Source organism: Brassica napus, chromosome C2 (genome assembly GCF_020379485.1).
Source record: "Brassica napus cultivar Da-Ae chromosome C2, Da-Ae, whole genome shotgun sequence".
Taxonomy (NCBI): Eukaryota; Viridiplantae; Streptophyta; class Magnoliopsida; order Brassicales; family Brassicaceae; genus Brassica; species Brassica napus.
The window spans coordinates 23373009-23385292 of NC_063445.1; the positions used below are offsets into that span (position 1 = coordinate 23373009).

Here is a 12284-nt window from a genome sequence, read left to right on the forward strand (position 1 = left end):
TTGGTTGGTTATATGATAATTTGATATTAATTTTTTTATAACAGATAGCTTAGTGTGTGTTATTATAATGTGCATGGGACACTTTCATAGGCAGTTCTGGATCCATTACAATTTTCTTTGACTGTCTCAAGCCAGCTCATTCTTTTTATGCTAATTGGCTAATATCATACACTTGTTAATTGTTAATGGAATGGTTGCATATGTATGATAAATTCATTTTCATCTAGAAGGATGTTGCTTAAACATATATTCATTTTCATCTAGAAGAATGTTGCTTCTGCTAAGTTAACATAAATTCCTTTTCTTCTAGAAGAATGCTGCTTCTGCTAAGTAAACTATGTTAGTTCTCTCAATAATTATAGTCATTTCGATTGTTTTATGTCTCTTTCTCTCTTTGAAGTTGGATATTTAGAATGTGTAATACAATACCTTTGGCTTTGCCACACCATTGACTTAAAACAATCGTATGGTATATTTTCTCCGTTAGGCCGAGTTGTTAAAAAGCAAAATGAGATTTTTTTATACCTTATTAAAAGTCGGTCAATTATGTTTTGTTATTTCATATTATTCGATTATCAATAGAAACAAATAGAACAGTTTGTTTTTAATAATTTCACCTATATCTCACAGATAAAGAAACTTATAGAAATATCATCAAATCATACTGCTCTGCCATTATTGTTTCACTCTTTTGGAAATCATATTAATCTGTTCTTGTCGTGTCGTAAGTTCATAACTTATATACATACTAGTATTGACCCCATGCGGAGGGAATACTTTTCTTGCAAATAAACAAATTTCAGTTACTAATTTTTTTTTACTACTTAATGTATACTACTATAACTTTTGAATATATATATATATGACATAAATTATAAGCTCATTTCAGAAATAACTAAACCATAGATTGAATATTTTTCTTGACATATTAATTTGAAATTACAGTAAAAGAATTATAAATATAAGTGGATAATCCGTTATTTTGAAGAACACATAATCATAATGATTTTTCCATGTTTCAGTTTCTTTTAACTGTTCTCTAATGTTATATACGTATATATATAGATATATAAATAAGTATACACACGAAGATCATTTACCTTCTTTATTAAAAAAAGGTTGTTCTTCTGAGCTTACAAACAGTTGCATGCATTTGTGACTGACATTTGGAATGCTTTCAAATTATTTTTAGTGGTTGAATGTAGTTAATTTAAGATAATTATTTACAGAAATTGTTGGAATTTTTTTTAAACTATTTTACGCATGGTCTTGACTAAGACAGCCGAAATGGTCAAACAATAATTTAGGCTTCGAATGTTTACAACCGCCCCGCTCCACACTGCAGTTAACAGTAACAAAAATCTCTACATACACCATATAACTATACGTTTTTATAACTATTAAAATCGTACCGCAGTTGAACCGCTTGTCCCGCACCGCTCAAACCGCAGTCACCTTTTAGAGCATCGAGGCCCTAACTATTTCTGTGTAAAAACTAAAAAGCAAATAAAATTATTTTTACATGAATTCTGACTGGTTAAACGTTTTGCATCTCATTTCAACCTACTCGTCTTCAACCTTCACCAGTTTTACTCTAGAATATATCTCATCTAATTTTCAACCAGCTTTGATGTCTCATGTACGTGTATGTCTGCAGCAAATAAAGATAATTTAAAAACTGAACAATACAAATATTTATGCTTTTTCTTTTCTGATTACTCAGATTTTTAGAGAATTAGTTTCTTATGAATTGGTTATGCATGAATATACCTGCATATTCTGGAAACCATGCAACAAAATCCTTAGGTTAGATGAAAATCTCTCCATAATCGCCATACCAATAGCAATCTCTTCTGAGGCGATGATTTAAACTCGATGCTTTGAAAGAGGAAAAATGTATATCGATCAAAATATGCATGCTTTAGACAAATGGTGGGATGAAACTTGTTGATGAAATAATTTTGAAGTTTTTAAAATTAGTACTAAGCAGTTTCCGTGAAAATAGTGGAGTCGTGGCCTCGAGTGAGAATGAAACTTCTCCTTTTTAATCTGAAGACACTAATGATGCATTATTTCTTTTTCCAATTAATCTTGACACACAAAATATATGTAACGGAAACTAAAACTGAGTGGGGTCAAATCTTTTTCTCTTTATTTTCTATATATATATTTTTATTTTTTAATTTTCTTTGTCACGTGTCAGAGTTTTTGATTATTCAGGCGATTTGCGCTTTAGTATATAAAGGATATAACATCCTTTTTAAAATTCATATACACAGCAACATATGGTTTGCATAATTGCATGCGCAAGAATTTCTGTTCAAATTTTGTTTGGCATTTTATTTTTTGAATCAAAATTAAATTGTTATGTTACTACTTGGTTGCCGTATGAGATAATACAACATATTATTTCCCATTAAATACATGTTTATACGAAGCCAACGAAGATTAGCTTTTCGTTAAGGTCAATTTGCTCATTATCATTAATTTGTTTTTTCAACATTTAAAATATTTTGAGAGCGACAGGGCAACAACTTTATTGCCATTCTTGAAAATAATATCTACCATAGTTTTGATTTTCAAGTAATATCTCATTTCTTCTAGCTTATAAAAATTGGAAAAATTCCATAAAAATTCCTCAACTAAATTTCATTAAACTTTTTAATATCCAAACTTTTTTGCTACCCAGTTTAATACCTCAACTAATTAGAATATTCATTTTAATACACAACTTTTAAAATTGTACTACTTTTAATACCTAAATTTTGTTTATTTTAATTAAAAATACTAATAAGTTTCAAACAAAATTTAAAAATCTCCAAAATCTAAGAAAAATATTATTTTTTCGTATTTATTTAAATATTTAAGAAAGCAGGTAAATAAATTAGGGAGAAAATTTTATAATTTAATTTTGAAGGAAAATAAATAAATTTGTTTTCTATTTCAGGAAAAGAAAAACTAAAGTCAAGATTTAAAAATTAAAAATTCTATTACAAAATTGAAGATTATACAAAATTAGTTACTTTTATTTCTCAAAAATAAATAAAATTAGATTTTTTTAGATTCTTTTGTAACTTTTAGATTTTTTTTTAATTTTCGTTTGAAATCTACTAGTATTTTAATTAAAATAAACAAATTTTGGGTATCAAAATGAGCATAGTTTTAAAATTTATATATGAAAATGAGATAAATAATTAATTGGGGTATTAAATGGGTAACAAAAAAATTTAAGTATTAAAAAGCTTAAAATAATTTAGTTGACATATTTTTATGGAATTTACCCTATAAAATAATATCTACTAAGAGCTTTTATCTGATTTTAAAGATACTTGGAAATTTCATATATCTAAAAGTCGAAATATAGATGTGTGTAAAATTTAGGTAGCTTTTATTATGTTTGTCATGGAAAAATTCTATATATACATCGAAAAAGAAAAAGCTATAGTTTGGTAATCGTTAATGTTATTGTTTATAGAGAAATTGATACATCCTTTTGATCCAAAACTCAAACAAGGATGTGAACTGTAACACTCTAGTGACACATTTAGCACGTGACTTAGAGATATTTTTCAATTTCCACAAATCTTTGTATCCTATTATCAATTACATTTAGATCCAGAGTAACGATGAGTGTTCGTAACAGTCTATGTTATCCGTCGGATTACGCCTCGGTAACCGGACTCTGGGAGAGCCCAGATGTTATCATCATTACATACTCAGATATTTATAATTTGCTTCTGGAGAAGTGGCAAAGTAAAATTATTTTACATATAGTCAAACATATATTTTTGTTTAGTGTAGATGGTATTAGTATGGTATATATGATTTCAAAATAATAATTGTAAATGAACCAAACTGAGCCAACTTAGTTGGTTTAACTAACTTGACCTGGAAATTCAAGTGGCCCTCGATTTAATTATTGATATAAGGATTTCATTACGAATAAATAATGTGAAATGAGATCATTGCATTAGTTAAATCAGACCGGCAAGTCATATTAGAAAGTAAAAAAAAAGATGAATTGGATGACATTAATCGTATTTTCTTTCCACATGAATAACCAAATGAATAAAAACTATATGTGTATACAAGATTTAAAAAATGAAGAGAGAAATGTAATCATGAATCATTTCAGATGTTTCAATATAAGAGATCCCGATTTTGAAGTATATGTGAAAAATAGGAACATATAATAAAATAAATATTCAGAAAGTGAGTTTTTTTTAAAAAAAATTGACGCAGCCGCAGGCCCGCAGAGCGTGGTATCGTTGCTTTTGACCTTGGTCCATTTTACATTGATATTTTAATGGAGCAGAGATAATCACGTCACGTGTATTTATGTTTTTGTTTTTAGAAACTACTAAACTCGTTAAGTCCCTTTCTGTTTTAAATTCACGCGGCCAGAAAAAAATATTTTTAAACTTCAACATTTCGTTCGTGCATACACACGTAAAACTGCACAAGTGCCGGAATAATCTTGTAAGCTTCATCAATCATCATAGACCTTTTCAACTATACATTAAAGTCAAAGCATCTAGAGTTTATCTAAAAGGATACCTAGAAAAGTAATTACAAAATAGACTAAATTTTCTTAAAAGATAAAAGTGGCTATTTGTTGTACAAAAAAAATAAGTAAATATAAATAAAAATTATTTTTTTTCCAAATTAGAAAGAAACAAAAATTCATTCATGAGTTACCTTGTAAAATTCAATTAGTTCGTTAGCCCTAAAATTCTTTGCCTGACAGCAAGAGACTTGTATTAGAGTGTATAACACGCAGCCATCCTTCATTATGAGTGTGATTGAATGACACAATGGGCGATAATAAATTGGAGTAACAAACTATTCAGCTGACTTAAGTTATTTTTTTCCAATCAGGATAAATATTTATTCAGCCCACTTATGCTAGGGAAAGAAAAAAGTGGAGTAAAGACAGAGTAATGTATTTATCTTGGTTAAGTGAGAGAAAAAGTTTACTCCGGGTTCTGTTTTTATTTTTTCACCTATTTTCATCTTTTTGTTTCCACTTTTTTATTCTAATTAATGCCAATCACACCCTATGTGTCACTCAAAGAAGAGAAATTGTACCAGAAATTTCAAATTTCCAAAAGCAAATGTTATTAAATATAAACATTAAACTCATATAACACAGGAGAAAACAATATGATTAAGAGACCTTTAAGAACAGAACCATAAGAATACCAGTATTATCTCCGGTGCTAAGCACGGGTCAATTTTACTGTATTATAAATTATATAATCACATAATTATAATGCATGTCAACAGTTTTTAAAAAAAATTATTATGTTAGACACATATTTTATAAATCTGTAATAAGTTGACACATAAACTTAGACGTTACTATATTCCAATAGAGCTGGTGGAAATACTAAAATCGTTTTTGTGATTCTTTTGAGAAATGTATATATCATATATGTTTTAAAGATTGTTTTTATAGAAAGATGAGATGTATACCAATATTAAAATATTGAAACATTCAGTTTATTGTGTAAATACTTTTAAAGTATAAATCGATAAATAAATATAAAACATGTAAAGTTATTGACCAAAACAAAATAAAAAAAATCCTTAAAGTAAAAAAAAAATCAAAATTGAATTGAGAATATTTTACCATCTAAAACCAAAGCTGAGTTTCTTCCTTTTATAATTTTACATATAGATGTGTATACCTTTTTCAAAGAAAAGTTTGAATAACTTTTCATGTTGAAAATAACTTGGCTTCTTATATTAAGAGTTAATCTTGATTGTTACGTTCACCAATCAATAGTGTTTGAGTATTTGATATTTGATATTTTTTAAAAAATGAAGCAAAATTGAATTTCCAAATTAGATTATATTTTTAAAATAAAAAATAAAAATACATAAAAATAGTAATAGTTACAAAAATATAAATAAATTAATATTGTTAAGCCGTCAGCAAAATACTAAATCTTATACCTTAAACCCTAAACCCTAAACTTTTGGATAAACCATAAACTTTTGGATAAACCCTAAACCTTTGGTTAAATCTTAAATCCTAAATCATACGTTAAAACTAAATCTTAATAACACTAAACCCTAAATCCTAATCACTAAACTCTAAACCCTTGGATACATCAGAAACTATAAATCAAAAATATTAAAAATTAAACCCTAAAGTTTATGATTTTTCCAAGGGTTCAGAGTTTACCCAAGAGTTTAGGGTTTAGTGATTAGGATTTAGGGTTTAGTGTTATTAAAATTTAGTTTTTAATGTATGATTTAGGGTTTAAGATTTTCTAACGGTTTAGGGTTTATCCAAAGTTTAAGGTTTAACACTTAGGGTTTAGGGTTTAAGATTTAGGGTATAGGGTTTAGTATTTTGCTGACGGCTTAACAATATATATTTTTTTTGTAACTATTTTTATGTTTTCTTTATTTTTTATTTTAAAAATAGAATATAATTTGGAAATTCAATTTTGTTTCCTTTTTTAAAAGATATCAAGTATCAATACTCAAATACTATTGGTTGATGAACCTATAGGTTCACTCTAGGGGGTGAACCCAAAAATAACTCATTAAGACTCTGTGAAACAGCGTTCTGATTTATTTATTAGCAAAAAAAAAAGCTCTGCTTCTTGTTTTTTTTAAGAAGAAATATGGAAAATAATCGTTGTTTGAATGTTACGTGAGAGACAATTGACAATGAAAGTTAATGAATTAATCATGAAAACGTGATAATGGTAATCTGAGAGAAAAAAGAAACTCTTTTGCAGTTACAAAATATTTGAAATGGAAAATCGTGTTATTTTTTTGTCTACAGAAAATTGTAGTAAAAATTTAATTGTTTGAATTTTGTAAAAAAAAAAAATTGACATGTGTCAAAATCTGATTGCACAAGTGACATGTGTTTTAGTATATAAGGGATATCCGAGAGGGCACATGACACTATTTTGTCAAAACTTGACTAAAATAAAATAAAAACATTCAAAACTTTATGTTTCTCTGTTTATTTTCTAAGCATTTTCGAGGACAAGCAGCAACAAAACATGGAAGTTCATGACATTAATCGAACTTTGGAGATAGGACAAAAAAATGAGAGAGGCCTTGTAGACACAATTCCACAACAAAAGGGAATAAAAAAAATTAAATCTGCTCTCGAGTTGCTGCACTGGAAGAACTTACAATGCTTTGGTACGAGTAAACTACTTTGCTAAGGTACAACTGCATGTTTGAAAAAGAAGCAACAAAAGAAAAATTAATCAAGATCGGCAGTATGAATCTATATCAAGCTCTTAATAACATTGATCTGGTGGATGGTGACAACAAACCTTGTTGCCTCTTAAGTAGACATTGACAATACTATTTACATCTGGAGAAAGCCTGCAGAGATACAACATTAACATATCAACAAAGCCACTGCTTCAAAAGAGAGATTTCTTGCCAACCATTTCTGAATTCACAGTACCTGACAGACCTTTCTATGGAAACTATCTGTGTGTTTGGATGCTATCTGAAAACAAAACATGCTATCTGAAAACATGATTCCTGTTTTGTTGAAGCCGGAGATTTTATATAAGGGACTGGTAGAGGTAGTATGCCTTGAGTGTGAAAGTTAACAAACCAGTGGAGAGATGAAGATGATAATACTTTCTCTTATTATTAACTGAACATTTACAAAGACAATATATAGAGGTTGGAATCCTCTAGACCTAATTGTCTGAGCAGCTGTAAAGTGGTTTACACAGAACATAACGATAAGAGCGGATTGAATCGATTGAAGATAAGGTTGTTCGTCTTTGCCGTACTCCGCTCTGTCTTTCCTGCTGCTCTGCATACCGACAAACACTGAGGAGATGACCGTTGTGTAGTGGGCTCTAGTTGGGCTTTAACACTCGGCTGGGCTTCACTATCTATATGACTTACATTCCCCCTCAAACTTGAGGAGGGGGAAACCCCAACTCCAAGTTTGCACCTGAGCTCAACAAAAGGTTTCTTAGGCAATGGTTTTGTAAAGATGTATGCGACTTGAAGTGAGGATGGTATATGTCTTGTCTCGATCAGTCCCAAGGCCACTTGTTCTCTGATGTAGTGATAGTCCGTGTGAAAGTGTTTGGATCGCTTGTGAAGAGCCGGGTTGGTGCTCAGGTACACATCCGACAAGTTATCACAGAGAAGCAGTGTGGCGTGAGGTTGAGGTATTCGAAGATCACGAAGTAAGAATGATATCCAGGTTACCTCTTGCGCAGTAGAGGTCAGTGCGCGATACTCTGCCTCAGCAGATGATTGAGAGACTGTTTCTTGACGCCTAACAGACCAAGAGATCAGATTGGAGCCAAGTATTGTACAAAATCATGTCGTCGAGCGTCTTGTTTCTTGGCATCCAGCCCAATCACTGTCACAGTAAGCAGATAGAGACAAGCTGAGATTCTTACGTATGTGTAAACCAAGTTCCATTGTCCCTTTCAGATACCGAAGAATGCGCTTGAGGAGACCAAAGTCTGAGACCGTTGGTTGATGCATTCGCTGACATACAAAGTTTACTGCAAACTGTATGTCAGGTCTTGTATTCGTAAGATACTGCAATTTTTCAGCAAGGCTTCTGAAGTAGGTGGGGTCTTGAAAGGGAGTAGAATCTTGTTCTTCAATGCGTTGAGGTAGTGGAGTCGGCATCGGATTACAGTCAGCCATAGAAGCTTGATACATAATGTTTTTCGCATACGCTGTTTGATGAAGAAAGATTCCCCCCTGAATGTGACTCCATCTCAACACCAAGAAAGTACTTAGGCTCTCCTAAGTCTTTCATCGCAAATCTCTGAGACAGAACATCCAACAACTCTTGTAGCAAAACATCATCACTGCCAGTTAAGATAATATCATCCACATACAAGAGGAGAACCATAGTTTGCTTTCCCTTGTAATAAGTGAACAGAGAGGGATTAGACTTACTGCATTGAAACCCAAAATCAATGAGAAAGTTGCTGAATGTGTTGAACCAAGCCTGAGGCGCTTGTTTAAGGCAGTATAGTGCCTTGGTCAGTTTACAGACATAATTAGGTCTCTCAGGATCCACAAAGCCGTATGGCTGATACATTTATACTGGTTCATCGAGTTCCCCATGAAGAAAGGCATTGGTCACATCATGTTTCTTGATAGACCATTCTTTTGAGATAGCAATATTGAGAACTATCTGTATTGTAGATGTTCTCACAACCGGACTGAATGTTTCCAAGTAGTCTAGCTCTTCTTCCTGATCAAAACCTTTGGTGACCAGACGAGCTTTCAAGCGTTTGACTGTTCCGTCAGGGTTGTACTTCACTGTGAAGACCCACTGACTCTTTAGAATGTTCATATCTGTTACCGGTACCAGCGTCCATGTATCAAGCATGTGAATTGTGACTATCTCTTTAGACATTGCATTGTTCCAGCCTAGATGTTTCATCGCCTCTCTGATATTTTTGGGAATCTCCGTTGAGTATTTGGGTGCCAGAAGAGTATATCTCTGGTTGGGCTTTTGGATTCTTGACTTCGATCTTGTTGTCATAGTGTGGGTGTTAGAGGCTTGAGGTTCAGGGACAACGGGTAGAGCTTCATGATTCTCAGCAACAGGAGAGTTTTGTTCTTGTTATTGTTGAACTGGGGAGGGAGCTGTGGCAACCTCAGGTACTTCTCTACACACTGGGAATGGAAGAGCTCGAGTTATCTGATCCTCTGATGAGATGGAACATGCGGGAGAGGTAGCTGATTGCCAAGCTTTGAGAAGTGAAGTCTCATATCTCGGAACTAGTTCTTTATAGTCTTCTTTGAAAGGGAAACAACTCTCATCAAAGACAGCATGTCTGGTGATGAAGACTTTTCCTGTTGGTGGATGTAAGCAGCGATATCCTTTGTATTGTGTGTGATACCCAAGGAAGACACATTTAAGGGATTTGGGTTCAAACTTGTGCTCACCAAGAGGGCGTAGATAAGGGTAACAGGCAGAGCCAAACGCTCTGAGCATTGTATAGTCATGTTTAGTACCGAACAGCTTCTCAAAGGGACTGACATTATTCAAGACGGAAGAAGGTAGCATGTTGATGATGTAGCTTGCAGTAGCAAAGGCTTCTACCCAATGGTGTAGAGGGAGATGACACTGAAACATCATGGCCAGACCCAGTTCATTGAAGTGATGATGTTTCCTTTCAGCTAGTCCATTCTATTATGGCGTATAAGGGCATGAGATTCGATGTTGAATCCCATTCGCTACTAGAAAACTCTTCATATTGTTGTTACAGAATTCACCTCCCCCATCACTCTGAAACTCTTTGATACTCTTACTAAACTGTTTCTCAACTAGTGTCTTGAAAGCCACAAATGTAGAGTAGAAATCAGACTTTTTATGCAAAGGATATAACCAAGAAAACCTTGTATAATCATCCACAAAAACTGCATAATATCTGAATCCTTGGTTTGATACAATAGGGGATGGTCCCCATAAGTCACAATGAACTCTTTCTAAAGGATGAAATACAAGAGACTGAGAAGAAAAAAACTGCAAACGATGACTCTTCCCCATCTGGCAAGGCTCACACACGGGAGTTGTTTTGCTCTTATTTATAACAATCTCCATGCTGCTTCGAAGTTGTTGAAGAACCTTAGAGTTGGAGTGGCCTAATCTGAGATGCCAAATATCCTCCGGAGCTGACACATGACGATATGAAAAGTAGGCTCTCACTTCCGGATTCTTCAACATGTAGAGCCCCTCACTTCAAGGACCCTTGGAGACCACTTTCTCCATTAGGAGATCAATAATATACACATGATTAGCATCAAAGAAAACTCCACAGGGAAGATCATCACACATCGTAGAGACTGAGAGCAAAGACTTTTGTATATCAGGGCATACTAAGATATCTTGAAGAGTGATAGTACCTGCCGTAGAGGGAATAGTGGCAGATCCAATATGAGTAATAGGCATATATGCTCCATCACCAACTATTACCGCATCATTTCCTTGGTATCGATGAGACTCTTGAAGGTTTGAGACTGAAGAAGTGACGTGTGCTGTGGCACCAGAGTCTGAAATCCATTCTTTACCGGTCTCATCTATAATGTGCATGGTGGAGTACACTTGTTGGCTCTGGTAGTTGTTATCAAATCGGTTGTAACATTTGAGAGCAGTGTGACCCACTCTACCGCAGATTTGACAAGTAGGTCGCTCTCCCTGAGTATTGTTGGACTGATGCTGAGTAAAACCTCGTCCTCTTGATGTATAGCCTCCTCTGCCACAATAGTTGTTGGAGCGACCTCGGCCACGGTAATTAGGATTGTAAGATGGAACAGGTTGATGGTTAACGGAGTGGATCGTCGTCTGCTCTGTAGCAAACGCCATGTGAGGTGTGATAGAGGTGGTATCATCATAGGACTGTAGTTTTGCATCGAAGTCTTGCACTTCAGAGATAACATCATTAAAGGTTGGAGCTGGAAACCGAGAGAGAGAGAGCTCTGAATAACGGTTGTTATGGGATCATAGTCTCTACTCAGCCCGTTTAGAAAACCAAAGATCTTCATGTGCTCATCAACTGGCTTGCCTATAGCGCTAAGGGAATCTCACAAATAGTCTTGAAGTCTCTACAGTAGACATACAAGGACTTATCTTTCTTGGTAAGCAGTTGAAGACTCCTACGTAGAGAGAACTCCCGAGCAAGAGAGCTCTTATTGAAGTTTTCGGCTAGTGAGATCCAGACTTCTATCGAGGTAAGCAGCGTGTGAACCGAACCGAGAACTTCCTCCGATAAGGTTCCAAATATCCAAGAACGAACCAACTGATCGAAACAGAACCAGGACTCATATTGAGGATTAGCCTCTTCAACGTCAGCTTCTCCTCTGACGACAATACGCGTAGCAGGTGGTGCGGTGACTGCTCCATTCACGAACCCAAGGATCTTCTGACTAGACAGCAATGACTCGATATGGGTCTTCCAAAGTAGGTAATTGCTATCGGTGAGCTTCAACGTTACGCAGCTCAAGATGTGGACATTTCTTGGAAAGGGGTAAGGGTTTAGCGGATCTGCCATTACAACACCTGTTAAGGTTGTAATGGCTCTGATACCATGTGAAAGTTAACAAACCAGTGGAGAGATGAAGATGATAATACTTTCTCTTATTATTAACTGAATATTTACAAAGACAATATATAGAGGTTGGAACCCTCTAGACCTATTGACTGAGCAGCTGTAAAGTGGTTTACACAGCACATAACGATAAGAGCAGATTGAATCGATTGAAGATAAGGTTGTTCGTCTTTGTCGTACTCCGCTATGTAT

General features: G+C 33.8%; 1 protein-coding gene across 1 annotated transcript; it reads right to left on the minus strand.

The window, feature by feature from the left end:
- Positions 1-9073: 9073 nt before the first annotated feature.
- On the minus strand, positions 9074-9523 carry LOC111203085 (uncharacterized mitochondrial protein AtMg00820-like). The gene has a single exon (XM_022696512.1). It carries the CDS (start codon positions 9521-9523, stop codon positions 9074-9076), a length of 450 nt encoding a protein of 149 aa, XP_022552233.1.
- Between the last annotated feature and the right edge of the window lie 2761 nt (positions 9524-12284).